Source organism: Bombus terrestris, chromosome 18 (genome assembly GCF_910591885.1).
Source record: "Bombus terrestris chromosome 18, iyBomTerr1.2, whole genome shotgun sequence".
NCBI classification, from domain to species: domain Eukaryota; kingdom Metazoa; phylum Arthropoda; class Insecta; order Hymenoptera; family Apidae; genus Bombus; species Bombus terrestris.
The window spans coordinates 3,183,831-3,203,143 of NC_063286.1; the positions used below are offsets into that span (position 1 = coordinate 3,183,831).

General features: G+C 42.4%; 2 protein-coding genes across 2 annotated transcripts in view; both read left to right on the forward strand.

The window, feature by feature from the left end:
• Window positions 1–4,884: 4,884 nt before the first annotated feature.
• Window positions 4,885–7,606, forward strand: LOC100650225 (homeobox protein Hox-C6). Its single transcript, XM_003402126.4, has 2 exons — window positions 4,885–5,503; window positions 7,143–7,606. Exons 1-2 carry the CDS (start codon window positions 4,885–4,887, stop codon window positions 7,604–7,606), a joined length of 1,083 nt encoding a protein of 360 aa, XP_003402174.2.
• A 6,153-nt stretch (window positions 7,607–13,759) lies between these two features.
• The window catches only part of LOC100643224 (homeotic protein Sex combs reduced), a 45,402-nt gene continuing 39,848 nt past the window's right edge, over window positions 13,760–19,313 (forward strand). The window contains exon 1 of the mRNA XM_003402150.4: window positions 13,760–16,982. Coding sequence (XP_003402198.1) covers window positions 16,169–16,982 — 814 coding nt within the window. The 5' untranslated portion in view covers window positions 13,760–16,168. The remainder of the gene's footprint in view (window positions 16,983–19,313) is intronic.

A 19,313-nucleotide genomic window follows, 5' to 3' on the forward strand; every position in this document is an offset into this window, starting at 1 on the left:
TGCTAAGCCACCGATGGTCAAGCATCGACATATAGTTAAATCAAGTTTTAACGGTTATTTAGAATTGCACTTTTGATTTTTAATGTTGCTAAAAATTGCTCGAATTTTAAGAGTAGTCTCGGATAGAGTTTTAACATACTAATTTCTGAATCCTAAGAATCTTCCATTTTTTACTTTTCATTCAGATACGCTTTAAATCATCCGTATCATTTATTTCATCATTCCAAGAGTCCTCAAGTAATTATTTTGGAACACCAAAAATCGAAAAGGCAATTCGATGCAGGAATTCTTCAATGGAATCCAGAATTCTTGGCTATTTCATCGAATTCAAAATTCCTATGGAATATCCTGCCTCGAATTGTCCACTTGACCAACGAACAAGATTTCCATAACGTCTCGCCGACCGAGAACATCACTTTTCCTTTATCTAAAATCTCGCAATCCCTCACGCGTCGCTTAAGCTTTCATTAACGACGAGCCTGATAGCAAAGGTTACCGCGAGCGAGGAAAATTAAGTCAGTAGGTAAAATTATGGTTTGCGTAACGTTCTTTTGACCCTCGGTTCCTTCCCACAAGTATCGCCCTTTGCGGATTATTATTTATTATCATCATAGCCATTTCTCTGTCGAGCACGCGAGCCAGGATTCGAGCTCTCCCAGCATCATTTGCGTGTTGGTGTGCGTGAAAACGTGTCTATATACACAAAAGGTCTGCTTGTACTCGTGTGGACGCGTGTCCATCCCGATCAGATGGCCGGATTCCCCGTTGATTTGGTCACCACGTCGAACGAAACATCAATCACTTTCTTTCGGGGTTGCTTTACTATTTATAGTTTGTTCGCATGGTCGTCTATTATCTTCAGTAGACGATAATTGTTTCGAAGCGGGACCCTTAACCATAAGTTGATCATTAGCGTCTGCTGCACTATTGTATCTCACTTAATCCTGGTTTTAGCCTGGCAAGGTGTTCGAATCGAACGAGATTTTTTAATTCATTTTGTAATTCAGGATATATCAGTGTGACTGTTTTAATTAAACTATTTGTCTATAAGTTGGAAACTCAATGGAATATTAGGACGCTTTAAGACAATTGAATTAATATTGTTAGTAAAACTTTACAGGTTAGGAATATTTTATGTTTTATTAATTATTAATAAATTAGTAAGTTATTCTACAATTATTGTAACTGATTTTGATACATTATTTATTTATTTTATTTATTATTATTTAATCCGTGCCTTTCGGCTTTACACGTCGTTTACCTATTACGCTTTCATTACACTCTATGTGATTTTGACATAAAGACACAAAATTAAAAAAATAAATCTCACAAATTAACGAAAACAAATCCACACATGTAACCTTCACGCTGCGAAAACAAACCTGCCCGCAGGTGACCACTAACAATTTAACAATTCTTAACAACGATTTAGGCAGATACCTGGGCATGAATCTGGACAGGAGATTAACATGGACACAACATATCATAGACAAATCGAAGCAACTCAAGGATAAACTTAAAAAATTCTACTGGTCCACAAGCCGATCTTCTAACCTAAGCACGCAGAACAAAGACCATGAGACCATAATAAAACCTGTCTGGACTTACGTAATCCAACTATGGGGAACAGCAAGTAATGCCAACATTGAAATAATTCAACGCTTTTAATCGAAAAGGCTAAGATCCCTAATAAATGCATCCTGATATGTTACCAACAAAGCAATACATGGCGATCTCAAGATATCCACAGTCAAAGAAAAAATAACAAAATGTGGTAATAGATATATCAAAAGAGTCAACAAACATCGAAACCCTTTAATTACTAAATTACTTAATACGTCGGATCAGATCCAGAGGCTAAGTAAACACTATCCATTAGATCTAAGCACTAGATTCAACTAGATATTTCTAGTAAGTAATATTTATTTATTTACAATATTATTATTTATAAATTATACTTACTTATAATAAGTTAATAAGTTCATTACTTATTACTGTAACTTATTATTATTACTTATTTGTAACTTATTATAAATAATTAGCCATGTCACTGCGCCACGCCAGAGAAACTTACTCAAAATTCTCAATGCGAGAATTGATTGTAAAGTACTTGTAAATAAAAAAAAATGTCGTTTACCTATTACGCTTTCATTACATTCTATGTGATTTTGATATAAAGACACAACATTAAAGAAATAAATCTCACAAATTACATGTTATCGAGTTATTCTACGTGACGTGAAATCATAAAATTGTGGGAAAAAACTTCATAACCTGCAACTCGCAACTTGTTATTTCATTAATATTACTAGTTGACAAGTTATTTCCTAAAATTCCCCAGAAATGAATATAATTTTGAAGACAGAGTCGTATAGCTGTCAGTCCAAGGATTTAACGAATAATAAAATATTTGAAAAAAATTACTAGCTGTTAAATTTACAGTTCCGATTGTAATTTCAAAAAGGATGGCAGAGGAGAGGTTCCGGTACGGTCGATGCATTCAATGAAGGTAGCTGAGCCTACTTTCATAATTCTTCAACTTTTCCTCGACCTTTCCTTTCCTTGTTTGCCTGGTCGAAAATGCGCCGGAACGAAAGTGGGATTAATGAAAATACAGAAGGTGAACGAGGGCAGAAGAGACGTGCTAAATGCACGTGTATATAACAGTAAAGAGAAGAGGGAAAGAAAGAGAGAGAGAGAGAGAGAGAGAGGGGGTTCAGAGGGTTGATTAATCGTCGCCGGTCAGGCTTCTAGAAAGAGACGTCACTCGCAAGACTGCTTGCGTCTAGCTTTGCTACGCTCTTTGTTTACCAGCTCGAAATATCTATTTTTGGTCTCCTGCTTTCTTTCTCTAGAAATATTGTAAAATATCCTTAAAAAATTTCCAAAGTCTAACTATGGACATTTGAATAAAAATTTAATGTAACCTAAAAGTCACTTCCTTTCAATTACACATCACTCAAACTAACCTTTACTCTAATAGCATCTTGTACTTTACTTCATCAAATAAAGACTACAGGGAGAAGACACGCTAAGTCAGATTTTGTATTTTTTATAAGGATAGGATTATAAAATTTAGCTACCAAAATTATCTTCTCCTTTGATTTAGAAGCTAAACGTATTTATGCTTTTACTTTACTGCATCTTATAAAGACTACAGGGAGAAGACACAATAAGTTAGATTCTGTATTTTTGACAAAAATAGGATTACAAAATTCAACTAGTAAAATTATCTTCTCCTTTGATTTAGAAGCTAAACGTATATATGCTTTTACTTTACTTCATCAAATAAAGACTACAGAGAGAAGACACAATAAGTCAGATTTTGTATTTTTGATAAGGATATGGTTACAAAATTCAGTTAGCAAAATTATCTTCTCCTTTGATTTAGAAGCTAAACGTATCTATGCATTTTTATTCTATACAAAATTCTACAAACATTGCTCGTCGTATTTAATCACAAAATGTGTTTAAACGTTGCCTGTCTCAATAATCGTACCTTTGACTTCTGCAAAACCTGCTCAACTTAATAATTTACAATACTGAGATCTCTGACCTTGAAACATTTATAGAGGATGATTGAATGGATTGGTGCTTGTACTGATAAGACGAGTTGATGTTTGTGTCGCCAAATGTATTTTAAAATAATTAGAAATATTTAATACAGAAAAGACCGCACGATACAAATCAACAGTAAATACTAACCTACAATTGATTCGCTAAAGACTGATTACTGATCGTTTTAACTGAACGTCGTTTGTTTATTTCTATCGATCGAGGGGAAACCAGAAACTTAGAATTTGAATTGGCTCGACGGTTGCTTGTAGTGGCGACGCTGTCTTTTCCGGAGTTTGTTTACAATTATATTTCGTACATCCTAACGTTGTTAATACCGCGAGGCAAAACAACATAATTCAAATCGTTCTTCGATTCACGTGCCGTTACAAACTGCTTTAATTTTACATTGGGTCAGCCTTCCAGAAATTCGTCAGGTGAAACTAAAATAAATAAATCAGCTAGCTCGTATCTATCATGTTTTCCTCTTGCAATCTTGGTTCCTGTTTAACCGCTCAAACTTGGTTTATCAGTTTATTCAATTTTCTCAGTATATCTCATGAGATGCGAAGTCAATGGTATCGCTCGATGACGATATGACGACTCGCTGCACGCCGTCCAAGGGACGTGCACACATGGCAACGACATTGTGCGAGGTCGGGTGCTAGGGGAGCCAATATGGATTTTGTGTGAATAGTGTTAATAGTGGGAGGGGATTGTGGCACAGATCGGAAAGCGAATGCGTACATCGGGGGTGGCCTTAACTCTGAATCAAAGGGCAGCTGATAGAGGCGAAGTGGCAAGCTCCCCTGCGGTAGCCCCGATGTACTACGGTAGGTGCAACGTTGGGTACGAGGGTTGTTTGGTCCTGTCCCTTCCACCTCCACCCGGATACGCCTGCGTCCACGTGGTACAATAATAAACCGGTAAAAGTTTGCCGGGGAGCCCCTTTTTGGCACACGTAGAACCCCTGTATACCATAAACGGTCGAAATCGTCACAGGGACAAGATCGTTTCATTTCATTGGAAGTCAGCTTAGAGTCCACCTCTCAGTGCTCACTATCTCAGTGCAAAACTATTCTGAATGGTGAACGTAGCTCGCAAGGAACGTGTCGTCGTTCTTGCTCGTCCAGTTTACTTTCTGGTGAAATTAAAAGCTTTGTGTTAATCATTAGTGAACGTTTATCGGTGATCCAGCGAATGTCTTGACGGTCTGTTGTGTATAAGTGGCGTACGAGATCTATCGCCTTGTTTCGAGTGCTCCAGTCAGTGCAATTCGAAGAATCCTCATTGTTATATCAGTGTTTTGAGTACATTTAGTCGAACACTATGGCGAACACAACATTCGGTTGTGACGCCAATTTCGGTAACGGTGACGCAGACATGTGGTTTTCCCAGTCATCCACCAACGAACAACGTGAATTGCCCGAACAAAATGCATATCAACCAGCACAACAGCAGATATATCCAAATCCCAATTACAATCAAAGGGCCAATCAGGATGTTTCAGCCTCAAACAGCCTCTTGGAAACGCTGTTACGCCAAGGAAGAGAGGCAAACGGCCAAAATAACGTCAATTCTGACGAGACAATGGAAACAGACGTTAGAGGACAGAATGTGTCCAATATTCCCAGTCAGTCTGTTCCGTACGCACCACCATCTTCGAATAACAGAATGTCTCCTATGATTGTTTTTGTACCGAACACTCAAGAACAAGTTCCACAGCGAGAAATTCAAAATGGATTCTTTCAGAACTACCAAGGTTATCATACACAACAACATTCTAACAACGTAGCCTCCCCTATGATGGTAGGCGTGCAACACAATCACGCAGCTTACGCGAATGCTCGAGCTAATGGAGAGCGCAGCCCTATCGAAAATATGAGATTGGCGGACGAGCATGAGCGCCGCAACGTGCAATATGCCTGGATGAAATCATATTCTAACGGTTTGTAGCGAAATTTTAATTATTAATTATTTGATATTTGCGTATAACGTGATTCTGTAGAATTTTCATATTACTTTTTCTATGAAAATTTTCAAGTAGAGGGTAGTCTGCATAGCTTGAAATTTGTCCAATCTCATGCAATTTCTTTATAGTCAAAATATTTAAATATTATTCAAGGTAGTCGCGCGTCTACTGAAATATTATAAAAAAAAATTTTTTATAACATTTAATACTTAATATTACTTATAATATTTAATACTTAAATATTATAAAAAATTTTTTATAATATTTAAGTATATTATATTACATTGACCCCTTAACCTACGATTTACGTTCGAGAATTTTCGGCCGAAGGCGTAAACAATCTCGCGCAGCCTTCCAGCCATTCGCACGACTTATGTACTTCGTACTACTGCGGGCTACGCCCGTAGTGTTTACGTTTGGCCCGGTCATCGTATTACGGACTATGCCCGTGGTGTTTACGTTTGGCCCGGTCATCGAACTACGGACTATGCCTGCAGTGTCTACGTTCGGCTGGTTCATCGCACTACGGGCTATGCCCGTAGTGCTTACGTTTGTCCCGATCATCGTACTACGGGCTCTATGCTCGTATTTACGTTTGGCCCGGTTATCGTACTACGGGCTATGCCCGTAGTGCTTACGTTTGTCCCGATCATCGTACTACGGGCTCTATGCTCGTTGTATTTACGTTTGGCCCGGTTATCGTACTACGGGCTATGCCCGTAGTTGTAGATCAACTGGTTAATATTATATTATAATATTGAAATATTCTAAAAAACAATTTTTTATATTTAAATATATTATATATTACATTATATTATATTAATATTGTATTATATTAATATGTCAGGTTAAGCGTTAGATTCGTGAGTGTGTAAGGAATCTTCATTCGGACTAGTCATCGTTATTGTACGATTGAGATTGTATTTACGGATATAAGTATTGACTTCTGCAAAGTTTCACAAAATTGCAGCCGCCGTTGCTAGGCAGGCCCGCGTAGAGCTGACATTGCTCTTGCCCGGGGTTTCATTGTTAATACAACGCGTGTCCGACAATACTGGCACTTCTCTGTTACGCAAAAACGTTCATCCCGTGACCGTGGCTACGTTCGGCCACCCGTTGTGTCACCTCGAGCCCAAGTCCACCGTCACAAATCTCGGGCAAACATAGCAGGATTGGATCATAGCAACTATTTCCAAGTCTTATCATTTAAGTACAGCTATAATGAATAGTTTAGACTAAAGTGTTGGGAATGTTCGCAAAAATTCCAAAAGAAAGGCCCCGATGTCCCCTCATCTCCGACAAATATTATATTATATTATATTAATATTATATTACATTATATTACATTATATTACATTACATTATATTATATTATATTATATTATAATATAATATAATATATTCTAATATATAATATATATAATATTACAAAAAACAATTGTTTATAATATTATAGAAACAAATTTGGGCCTGTCGGGTTCCATGGGAATAATTAATTTTCCCTGCCATTAAGTTACAGAAACTTGGTTAACGTTTGCTATACTGATTTGGCAATTGAGAAAGGTCACATTTCTTTCTATTGGATATGTCACAGAACACTGAAATTACGTTGCAGGTGAGAGAAACAACGTTGGTCACAAGCGGACCCGGCAAACGTATACTCGTTCTCAAACACTGGAATTGGAGAAAGAGTTCCACTATAACCGCTACCTCACTCGAAAACGTCGCGTCGAGATAGCTCGGATTCTCTCTTTAAGCGAGCGCCAGATCAAGATATGGTTCCAAAATCGGCGAATGAAGGCAAAGAAGAATGGGAAACCCGCTTACTCCGCGTTAGAGGCAAACTCAGAAGGCAGCAGTCCACGGAGTCAAAACGTCTCACCCGACAGTGGGTTGTTGGCCATAGCAGCAGCAGTCTCCCCATCAGGCGTACCAATGATGCATTCAGAACAAACTGCGATGTCCGTTGAGCCACTTAGCGTCGGGCAAGATATACTCCACGATGCGTATTTCCAATATCGTCATCGGCAACAGCAACATCATGGACGATACAGAAACAACGAGTACTTTCAGGGATAAAGTTAGGGAAACCAGGATCGTGCCTTAAAATCCTGAACGCTTTCACGACTGTATATAAGGGTTAGTATAGTTATCTTAATAGCAATTCACGTGTAACATTATGTTACTAAGGACGCCTCGCGTGTTGAGATAGAGGTTTCTTTTAAAACAGCAACATAACACTCAAGAAGATTCGCATGATTTGTTGCTCAGATACATATGACGACACTAAATGGACGAAACAAATGTAAATAGATTCAAACTGTTTGGTGTAATCCTCTGGAGAACTTGGCTCAAACGCGAACCAATTGACGGTACTTGAAGAATCAGTCTGTTGTTAAATTTGGAAGGCTGTTCAATAAACGTAAATTGTGAATAGACTATGTAAGAAAGTTCGAGCTTCGACATAGATCGTGAGCAAAGAACGTGGTGTTCGGAACAAGATCGGGTCAGCTGACCCTGCGACCACTATGATTTATGGCCAAATGAGCAGAACAGCCGAGTATCCTGCGGCTCAGGTATCCCGAAAGCGAGGTCGTTCACGGTGCATTTCGCTCGGTACATGGTCCTCGTCGATCGGTTCACGTTACAGCACACGGCATCTCCATCTCGAAGAGAGGTGCGATCGTTCTTTCGAAAATATTTTGACGCGTCCGCTAAATTTCATATTTTCACTGATTGATGACGCTGACTCAGCCTTTGCGCTTTCATTATCACCCTTTGAACGTGGTTTCAGAAACCGAGAGTCCGCTCGACCGATGATTTCCCTTCGAGCGTAATTCTGATTTTGACGATTAAAATTATCGATAAGAGAAACGATTTAAAAATTCAAATGTCCCATAATATCTTTGAGCGAAATTTGATGAAGAGGGAGAGAAGAATTTTACCGATTGTCCCATTAAACGTTGCGGAATATCTTGAAATTAAAATTAATAACGAGGGGAAAAGATTTCTGGAGCTTCTGAAGAAAAGTTTCCAATTGCAAATGTTGCAGTTGCTAACTGCAGTGGATAGCCCCTTGGAGAGGTTAGGAACTTTTACACGATTGTCGATTGGATTAAAATTGAACGTTTGATGGTAAGAAATATTAAGACAGCATGTGGAAAATATAGTTAAAAATTTAGCGATATTTGGTTGCCGTTGAAGGCACAGAACAACGTGGGGAGTTGTAAAGTTAAGGGATGAAGAAGAGTGGGGACAGACTCGGCAGCTGCGCTGTTCACACGAAACAAGATGGCCGAAAACGTTCCCTGCGCGTGTACAGACGTTTCATCTTACCAAGTAATTTCTAATTAATAAGTTAAATTAATTTACAGCTATCGCTGAAATCGTCTAATTTTGTGTGGTCGCGAGTTTTCAAAGCATTTCTTTGCCATCGTTGCTCGGAGAAAGTGAGAAATGTGCCATTGAATGAATGGAATCTTATAGATCCCTTAAAACATAATCATCACTCCGTGTATGTTTCTTTTTTTCTTTTTTTTTTTTTTTGTTCCCAAGTGATCCCGGTGTCAGTTATTTTATTCCTACAGTTTTTTTTTTTATAAATTTTGTTTTTGCAATAATTTCATGTTGAAAGTAATTTCTGGCTTATACATGCTAGCCACATTCAACGTTATTATTAGTTAACTAAATAATGTTAATATTGCTGTTTGTTTATTATATTAAAAGTGATAGATTTTTTTTTTTTTAGAAAAAAAGTACCAATAGTCGCAGTTCCATGAATACATAGCTTTACATAAATCATTACTTTGTTTCATATATATTTATTTATTAAATCTGAATTGGTTATCAATTTATTAGTTATAAAGGTTACATAATTGTATATATTAATGTTCTATTTTATATACCCATTTAATATTTTCTTTTTTTTTTTTAATAAAGAATTAAATTTAGCTTCACTTGCAACTCTTCTCGCCATAAATGAAGAACTTAAAATAAATTTATCTAATACAATCAGAAGCTAGCGAACGGAAATCGCATTTCCTTCAAATTAATTTAGACCGCCAGCGAAGATTCTGGTCAGCGGATTACCAGCAACCGCAGGAGAGCTATTCGACAAACGAGGCCGGTGAATCGCGAGTCGTGTCGTCGTTATCGGTCGATCGCCAGGCATCGATGGCGATCGATAAAGCATTTTAATGGGATCGCGGTTTTCCTTTATCGTGAGGATTCCTCGTGCACGACAGCTCGTCGTCCTTTAACTATACATCTCGCGCTCTTTTCTTATGCAAACGCAGCAGGGTCCATGGAGTGGAGGAGAGACGTGCCATTTGCGAAATGGTCACGGATTCTCGACTAGAAAGGAGGGGAGAGAAAGAGAAAGAGAGAGGAAAAAGGGGGGCCGAGTAAAGGTTTGTATAGAAAGGCCACATCGCGAGGAAAGAGAGAGCACAACTGTGGGACGAACGCTGGCAGCGAGAGTGAACCTTCGGTTTCTAGGGGTTGGACGAAGAGAGCGAGGGTCGATATTGTGCTTGACAGATAGTTTCCCATAGCTCCGGCAATCCATCATGGCCGGCACGCGGATACGTATTGGTTTTTCTGCAACGCGTCTTAGCTGTGAACCTCAAATTGAATATATTTTCCCCCCCCCCCCCCCCCCACCCTGTCCGGGTAACCCGCGCGGAATTTATCAGCCCTCTTGTTCCTTTCGTCCCTTTTCTAGCTGAGTTTATAAGATTCCATTCTGTTTTCTTTTTTGACGATGTTTGACAATTTTATCAAATTGAACTTTCACAGGAATACGTCTGAAAGTAGCCCTTGGAAAATAACTGGATTGTTACGATTCGAATTTCTCCTAGCCCTATTTAGGAAATGGCATATTACGAATGAAACTATGTACACGCCATGTCTTAAAAATTATGGCGATTTTTCTTTAATTATTATTATCTGTAGGTATTATTAATCGTTATTGGAAGGAAAATTCCTTTCTAACGTTTCAATTATTTATATATTGACTTTTTATTAATTATTACTTTTTTTTGTATTTTAAAATGTCTCACAACGATTTGATACAGATTTTGAGGTTAGAGACTGTTTTCATCGATAAGATTCACATGTATTCACCAGTCGAAGATTACTTATCATATTAAGTGTTAATAATGAATAGAAAGGAATATCTCAAAGGTTATATTCTAACTACATATCTATTACCATGCAAGAAGCATCAGCCCACAAGCCCGCCAACGACAAAAAGACAACCATTGACCTGGCAACCCTTACTTATGCAAACACATGAAACCATCCACGCAGGGGTTTAATATATGAGCATCATGACAGGCGCGCAACCACGACAAGATCTACTTACATTAAACCACTGCCTTCTAAACCTGCCCAAATCATTGCATCATTGGTCTCTACCGTGTCATACTGCTAAGAGCGCCACCAAGTTCAATATGTTCATGCAAATTGGAATTAATATGTTCTATGTAAGCTGGATCAATAAAAAAAACAAAAAAACAATTGTACATATACTACATGATATATAATGCATACTATATTATGCAATATAGTATTAAATATTCTGTAGCATATGTAAATTATTTGGACTCTTGTGAACAAGCAGAACTGTAGTTACCCAACAAATGAGATTTAAAAGCAAAAAAAAGAAACAATTGTACATATAACATATAATCTAACGTTAAATAAGCTGTATCATATGTAAAGTGTTTGGACTCTTGTGGGCAAGCAGAACTGTAGTTATCCAACAATTAAATGAGGTTCAAAAGTAAAAAGAAAAACAATTGTACATACAACATATAATGTAACGTTAAATATTCTGTAGCATATGTAAAATGTTTGGACTCTTGTGGGCAAGCAGAATTGTAGTTACCCAACAAGTAAATGAGATTCAAAAGCAAAGAGAAAAACAATTGTACATATAACATATAATGTGACATTAAATAGCCTGTAGAATATGTAACGTATTTGGACTTTCGTGGGTAAACAGAACTGTAATTGTCTAACGAGTATATATTAGTGTTAATCTATTAAAAAAAAAAAAATACAAAATATAGAAATAATTCCCCAAACTAGAGTTAAACATATTTTACACAGATTTACATACCCATTCTCATCTGTAGTTTATAAGTCACTTTAATCCATTCCTATTCACAAGTCATAAGAAATGTATTTCGCGATAATTCGTTGATTAAAATCCGCTATCAACGACGATGATTATTTCCCCAAAGTATTACTGGTCGGACGAGGGGCAAATATTACCGCTGGCGAAGGAAGAGGAGAAGAAAACGCCGCGCAAAGCATCCCCTTTCGCGTCGCGGAGAGGAAGGCATAACAGATACACGTGTCCTGGCGGCTCTGCTTTGCGACACGTGATTCATGGGGGTCCCGATACGTTTTTTACACCTGAGACGGCTTTATTAGAATTTCTAATGGGACGAATGGAGAAACAGAGAGGCGGAGAATGAACGAACGCCGGGCGGGAGAGAGACAGCTTTGAAACGACAAAAGAGTGACACGCGGCCGCGAGGCAATGCGGATCAGACCGAAATGCCCCGACCGTGGTCGACTTCTTTCCAAACCGATTCCCCCTATGCCTTTGGCTTTCATTACGTCAGTCTGAAATACATCGACGTCCTGACGTGATGACTTCGTTATCTCGGCCTACGTCCCGAAGAACGTACATCAGCGCGACTCTTCGTAGTATTCTCCGAATGCCATGGGACGTTCGTAATTTTCATCGAAGTATAATTTGTTGCTTGTTGCAGCTTGGCTATTCGAACGTCGCACGAAATTCGATCGAACATGTAGCAAATATAAATCGTAATGGCGAATGATTGTGACGAGAGAAGCATTTATAATAGAATTGATTTATAAAATATTTTGAAGTAATTCGCGAAAAAATATAACCTCTTCTAAGCAGAGTATTTTAGAATAAGCTGAATTACAAGTATATTGCGGATTTTTCTACGATTCCATCCATTAAATATCATAACAAATGTCTTTCTGTATATTTGTACACTTTTAAATTTCCTATAAATATTACCAACCCTGTATAGAAAATCTTTATTTGAAGAAAATACCTGCAAATAACACATCCATCTCCATCAGTCCAAAGAATGAACAATTTCAAACGTGACTTATTCTCGCCGATCGATATTCATCCGAATTTTATTATCAAATGGTAAACTGCAACGATGCAACTGTATCCGGTTCTGGCTGCGAGAATTCATTGGAAAGGAGCCTGCGGAACACCGGAAACACGGACCCCCAAGTCCGCAAGAACAAAGCGGCATCGTCGGCGCGATGACGAATCCGCAAACGTCCTGGCAATGATCGCGCTTCCAACGACTCGACGGTGTTTTGCGGCGAGAATGAACCGTGTCTGATCCGCGATCACTTGTCAACCTCCGTCTCCCTCTCTCTTCCTCTTCGGCGAACGAGTTGGTTGACGCGCGCGCGCGCGATCGTTCAGGGCACGCCACCGCGACGTGGAAAGAGAGGACTAGAAGGATGGTAGGTGTAGGACAAATACCGGGCTCCGAAGTGGCGAATACTGAAAAGGTGGTGGGGATAGTAGCGTACACGTACACAACCGCGAGAGAACTTAAAGAGGAAGAGATAGCTAGTTTGGTCGGCGATGGTGGGGCGCGACGGTACGCTGGTGGGGGGACGCGAAAGAAGGGTGGGGCGACCGGGGGCGGGCGCGCGCGACAATTCAACAGGAACGGACGCACTTGCCACATCTGGCGAGCGAGTGGGATACTAGTGGCTTTTCGCTCGCTTCTCTTCTGCTTCGAAATTATCCATCTATGGTCGAAACGCGTAGCGATGGTTTTATGAGAATGTTGCGGCGAAATTTCGAAATCATAAAAATAAGAAGAATGTAACAGGATCGTTTGAAATGCAACATCGACTGTACAACGAGTAGTCAGTTGATAAAATAGATGAAAATAATAGATAGATGGAGCAAAGGGAAAACAGGAAGACGATGATTTAATTACGCGAAACGTAGTCGCGAGGAACGCGGAAAATATGCATGAAAACTGGCCGAAGTCGAGCACGAAGAGTTATCCGCGAGAAGCAAGGAGAGCTCCGCCTCCTCGGCCGTCCCCTTCGCTCCGGAACCCCACCGACACGTCGCCACCCCGCGGTGCCCCCCGTTTGACCAACTGGCTACTACGTCACACATGCTTCTGCTTGCTTCGAGCCGCCAACTCCGAGGCTTTCCTCTCGACCGGCTCAGTCGGTTCAGTGAGTTACGAGTTGCGTCCGGGTTCGCCGTACGTGCGATAACGGGGGCGTCAATCGGATTGCGCGATTGGGAGAGGATTCCTAACCTCGTGCACGCTTTCCTCTCTCCTTCTCCGTCTTCTCTATCCATCTTTCTCTATCCGTCACCCTGCTTTTCCATCTCTGTTGCTCCTTCCTTCGGTCGTCTCTCTCATTCGGCTATGGGCAACAGGTTTGAATTTATGGGACAATAAAGAGTGCGGTGCGTAGTGCGCGCGTGTTTCCCTCTTGCTCGCACGAGCGCTCTCCTCTCTTTCCCACCAGCGAGAGCAGCCTCGTTTCTCCCACGGACACGTTCCGGCTCCTCTGCCATCAGAGAACACCGCGCCGGAGACTATCAAACTCTCATAAAACTGTCAGCCGCGGCCGGCCGGCTGACTTATGCGCATCCCTTCTTTCGTTCGCGGTTAGAGACCCGTTTGCTCCTCGACGCGTATTCCTTCCGAAGCACGGGGCCCGCGAAATGCGGCCGAAAGTGGCTCGATGGCAGTGATCTTCCTTTGGTCGCGAGAAATTTCGTCTAAGGAAAACGAAGAATCTACATTCCGTCGAAGCAGCAGCCTTTCAACTCGGAAACTATCGAAGACCATCGTCATTTAAACTCGTTAAATCTTGAAGATTTCGTCGAAGACACAGGAGGAAATTAAAGGTAGCAATTAAAAAGGATGATGATCGCGCGATACCGCTAACGTAACGAAAAACGAGAAATTGCAAAAAGATCGAAGCGATCGGCGATCAAGCAGAACGCGGCGGTAGCATCTCGCGGGGAACCACCTCTTCTTCCTTCTTTCGACGGCACGAGGGTGTACGCGGAAGGGGGCGCGTGCGCGCGTTGCCCCCTCGCAGAGACGGCAAGCGGAAGACTACTTCTTGGTGACGTTGCGGCTAGAAGATTGCAAAGGAGAAAACGACAGCATAGCAGAAAGAGAGAGAAAGAAGCAGCGAGATCCTCGCCCCACCATCGGTCCTCGGGGCTCCCGAATATCTCTCCATTAGCCCCCCTGACGGTGCTATCCCCTCTCTGTGACCCCACGGATTTCCTGTCCTGCTCGCACACCCCTCTCGTCGGCTCTTGTCACGACGGGTAGCAGCCAGGCAACACCACCACACGAGCAAGCAGCAGCAGCAGCGCCAGCAGCAGCACCAGCACCACACAGACCCGACGGAGACGCAAGGAACGGGGTTGAAGAATCCTACGCCGGCGGAGAGACCAATCAAGGTTTGACGAACGACGGGGATTGGTCGAGGCGCTCCTCTGACACGCAGAGAGCGCGGGCACGTGACAAGCTACCGCATACACCGGGCCTCCGTTGGATCGTAGCGAGGCCTTCAGTACGATACCAACCACCCTCCGCGCACGCAACAGGAACGGTGAACGCCGAGCCGCGGCAATAACGCTTCACCCCCTAATGCGGTGATATCGGTACACCGGCATACCGACGATTCACCGCGGACAGAGAGTCATTCGCCACGGTTCCGTCTTCCGTCATACGACGATCGCGTTTTGTTCGTTCGCCGTGTACGTTCTCATTTTTTCGTCAATCTTTCTGTCATACGGACGCATCGCATCGGTTGGTTACGTTGGAGATACGTCGTATCGCGAACGCAAACACAACCGCGGATTTCGTGCATACGCTGTTTCAAAGGACACGCGGTGATTCGTGCGAATAAATCATCGAGGAAGAAAGAAATAAAGAAGTGCATGGGGTCTGGTCTTCAATGGGGCGACCCGATAAGCCGGCTGTTACGCGCTACTGCACGCTGCCTCGACGAGTTCTCTGTAGGTAATTGCGACTCGTGAGGTCGTAAAGAAGCAGAAGACAGTTTTATAGCCTAGGCCCACGTGGCCCTCGTAAACTCGACACGGCTCAGGTCGGTTTAGACTCTGCCCGCCTGCCGGTACACGACTGCGTCTCCTTCTATTCGTCGCGATCCCCCTCGTTCATTATCGAATCGTTTAGGGACGTGTTTATCCGCGTGTAACGGGCCGCGATAGGTGTGAACACGGCAAACGAACAAGAGAACGGTGAGCTCGTTTTTATTCCTAATCAAGTGATAGCACCTAATATCCAAGGTTCCTCTGTTATCGGCAAGTGTGACATGCTACCGTTCCCACCGTCATCGTCCTCGTCTTCGTCGTCATCGTCGTCGTGAAATCAACGACCAGCGATGACAGGCTCTCGTATTTAACGACAGTGCGCGTATCTTGCCGCCACTCGGAGATCCAGATTAGATCGGTGGTGTTGTTGTCGTGAAATATCGAATCGTAAGACGTGTGGAACGAATCGGGTAACAGTGACGTTGACGACGGGTGCACTACTCGCGTGAACCATGAGTTCCTATCAGTTCGTCAATTCGCTGGCGTCTTGCTACGCGGGGCAGCAGACGCAACAGCAACCACGAGCCACAGCTAATTCGCCTGGAGAACCGATGCAGGCGGCATCGCCTGCAGGTGGAGATTATTACAATCCGAATGCAGCAGCGACTAGCTACCCTGCACCGTGTTACTCTCCTCAACAACACTATCCTCAGCATCCGTACGCCACACCAGCCTCTGGAATGCAACATACAGCGCCTACGGGTATGATAGACTACACGCAGTTGCAGCCACAACCTCGATTGAGCGCAACGACAACGTCGCAGCAACACAATTTGCACCAGCAGTCGCAACATCATCCGCAACAGCACCATCCTCAGCAGCAGCTGCATCAAGATCCGACGACGCCACTTCTTCAGGCTGCGTCCGCGCCATCGGCACCGTCCACGTCGAGCTGCAAGTACGCCGACTCGACGTCCTCTACCAGCGTCGCGTCGCCCCAGGATCTGACCACGTCCACCTCTAGGAACAGTCCGACTCCTCTGGTAGCACCTGGAACCAGCAAAGCCGCGTCAGGCCTCACCTCGCCGCCTGGAAGTTCGTCGAGGTCGTCGGTCGCCGCATCGGCCGCCTCACCCGCAAGCGGAAGTTCCAGACCTGTAGCAGAGGGAAGTTCCACGTTGACCACCGCGTCATCCGCATCCTCGCCAGCATCCTCGACCTCCAGTACCTCCAGCACTGGCAACAACACGTCGAACAAGACAAACCCCACCGGCAACGAGCCACCGAAGATCTACTCGTGGATGAAGAGGGTGCACATCGGACAGAGTAAGTCCCGAACCTTTTCTTCTCCTTATTCTTCTTCCTCTTAACTCAATCGCTGCGATCGCGTTTAATTGCATTTAATTGCGGGTTAAGGTCGGACGGTAGACGAGCTTGGGCCAAATTACTCTGCGAATTGGTCCTGAAGACAAGTAGATTGTTCGATTCGAAGAGATACTCGCGGTCAAGTTGTTAGGAGATTATTGCAAAACAAGCACAGTCTGTGTTTTGCGGAGAGAACGTTAAAACACGGCTATTTTGCGTTTCCTGGGTAGGACACGATTATTGCCATAGACGTATAAATTAGACTTGCTATAATTTTGGTTTTTACCGATACAGCAAGATCCCATTCGAAGTCGAAGAAATATAAAATAACATTGCCAGTATCGCAAAAGATATAAGATATCGCAAGATATCTCTCATTTCTTCAGCATTCTCCAATTTTCGTTTCCGGCGACGCGTGCACGAGTTCCTTAACTGTGATCGGCGAAAGAAAGTTTCGAATTTCTGGAAGTCCGACAGTTCTCGTGTTTCCTGGAACACGGGAAGTGTGTGGACCACCATAAACGAATTACTCCGGACGCGCACGCACGATGGACAAAAAAGGACGACGTGGAACCACGCGAAAATGGAGATTCTGTTAGGCCGTAAATCGTGCGTCGGCTTGGGACCCGATCGGCGATAAGTCATCGCGTAGATCTACGAAAGAAACGTCGCGGTTGGGTAAAAGTAAGCAGTCGGTGATTTGTTTTTCGGCGTCACGGAAATTTGTGCCAGTATGTCATAACAGGAATGCGGGTCTTAGTCGGCTGTGTGATTACTTCGCGGCGGTCGCCACCTTAAATCGTCGTTAAATCACGCATAAAATATATTAGCCGAGCGATTATAAATTTCGATACTCGTCGCTGATAGCGATCCTCGTTCGTATATCATGCGCCGTGATGTCCCGATGTTGCAACTATTTCAAATATTCTTTATCGTCTCTGTGAAATTTTTTGATCATCTTTTAGTAGGTAAATCGAGATAGAAGCTGGCTGCTTTTTTCGATATTAAATGCGTATCGCTTTATGAGCGGCTAATGGGTTGGCACGCGGCGAAAAAAATTTATCGGACGGCAATTTGGAGCAATTTGCGTCGGGGCAAAGTGTAGTTTGTAGATGTTTCCCGTTATCGCGGAATGGCCGACGTGTAAAGACGAACGACGCGCAAGAATAGCAGAAAATAATCGATAGGATAGCCTCGCTTCTTCGAAACTTGCTGCAAATTACGTGACTATTGTGTCGGGAGTAAAAGAAGAATAAATAAAAGCTAAGGAAAGGTGTCGAGCGAATCAAAATTCCGAAAAATGATAGACGCCGATAATGTGATATTAACTTGGATTCTGATAAGGATGGCAATGAATGAGAAATGTGTTAAATCTGGCTACAGCATCTTCTTCTCAATGATGAATAAAAAATTGCTAAGCTTGGTAAGAATTTTGCACTTGTGAAAAATCTGACACAGGTTTTTCAAAGCTTATTAAGAATTTCGAGTGTTTGGAGAAGTTCTTTATTTTGATAACCGGAATTTGTAGCAGGAATCATAAATAGAAGAAAGCATAGTTAAATGGTTTCAGGGATCAATTTCTGAAGAAAAGAAATACGAAACCGTAACGCAAGCACTTAAAACTTCTCTTCGACCACCTTTCCTATCATAGAATTTCGATACGAGTATCTAAAATTGAGACCTTGTTATTTGAGAGGATTTCGATGCTATATTTTCTTTCAAAGACAGCGAACTCTTTCTAAAAGTCTACCAAAATTAATGATGCCAGAAATGGTGAAAGAGCGCGGCAGCCCAACGTTCCTGATTCATAACCTTCACTCGTCCCTTTCAAACAAACAAAAACAAACATGGAGAAATGCAAAAGTAAAAAACGAAATCATCTAAATGGAAGAAAGCCCGTGGCCAGTTCCCACTGCTGCCCACTGGCTATCCTTTCGCAGAAGGTATCTTCGCACCGTGAACCTGGAGATCTGTGTGAAACCGCGATTACGTAAACGGTGTCCCGACAAGTGACTGCCGCTACCGTGGTGGTAGTCCCTGGTGAAATCAGCTCGTTGATTCTCCCGTGGATAAGCGACGTGGACTATAAAAATACGGAAACGAGAGGAGACAAATAGAGTGCGTCGGTTTCGCGTCGTGAGGACGCCAAGGGGGTTAGAGCTGGTAGAGAAGGAAAGAGTAGGAAGGACAAGGAGGGGGCTAGTCCGAGGCCAGGACAAGAGTAATTCAGCGGAGTCCAAGAGACTGGATCCACCTGCCCCCGTGGTTCAAAGGAGATAAGACAGCGAGCGC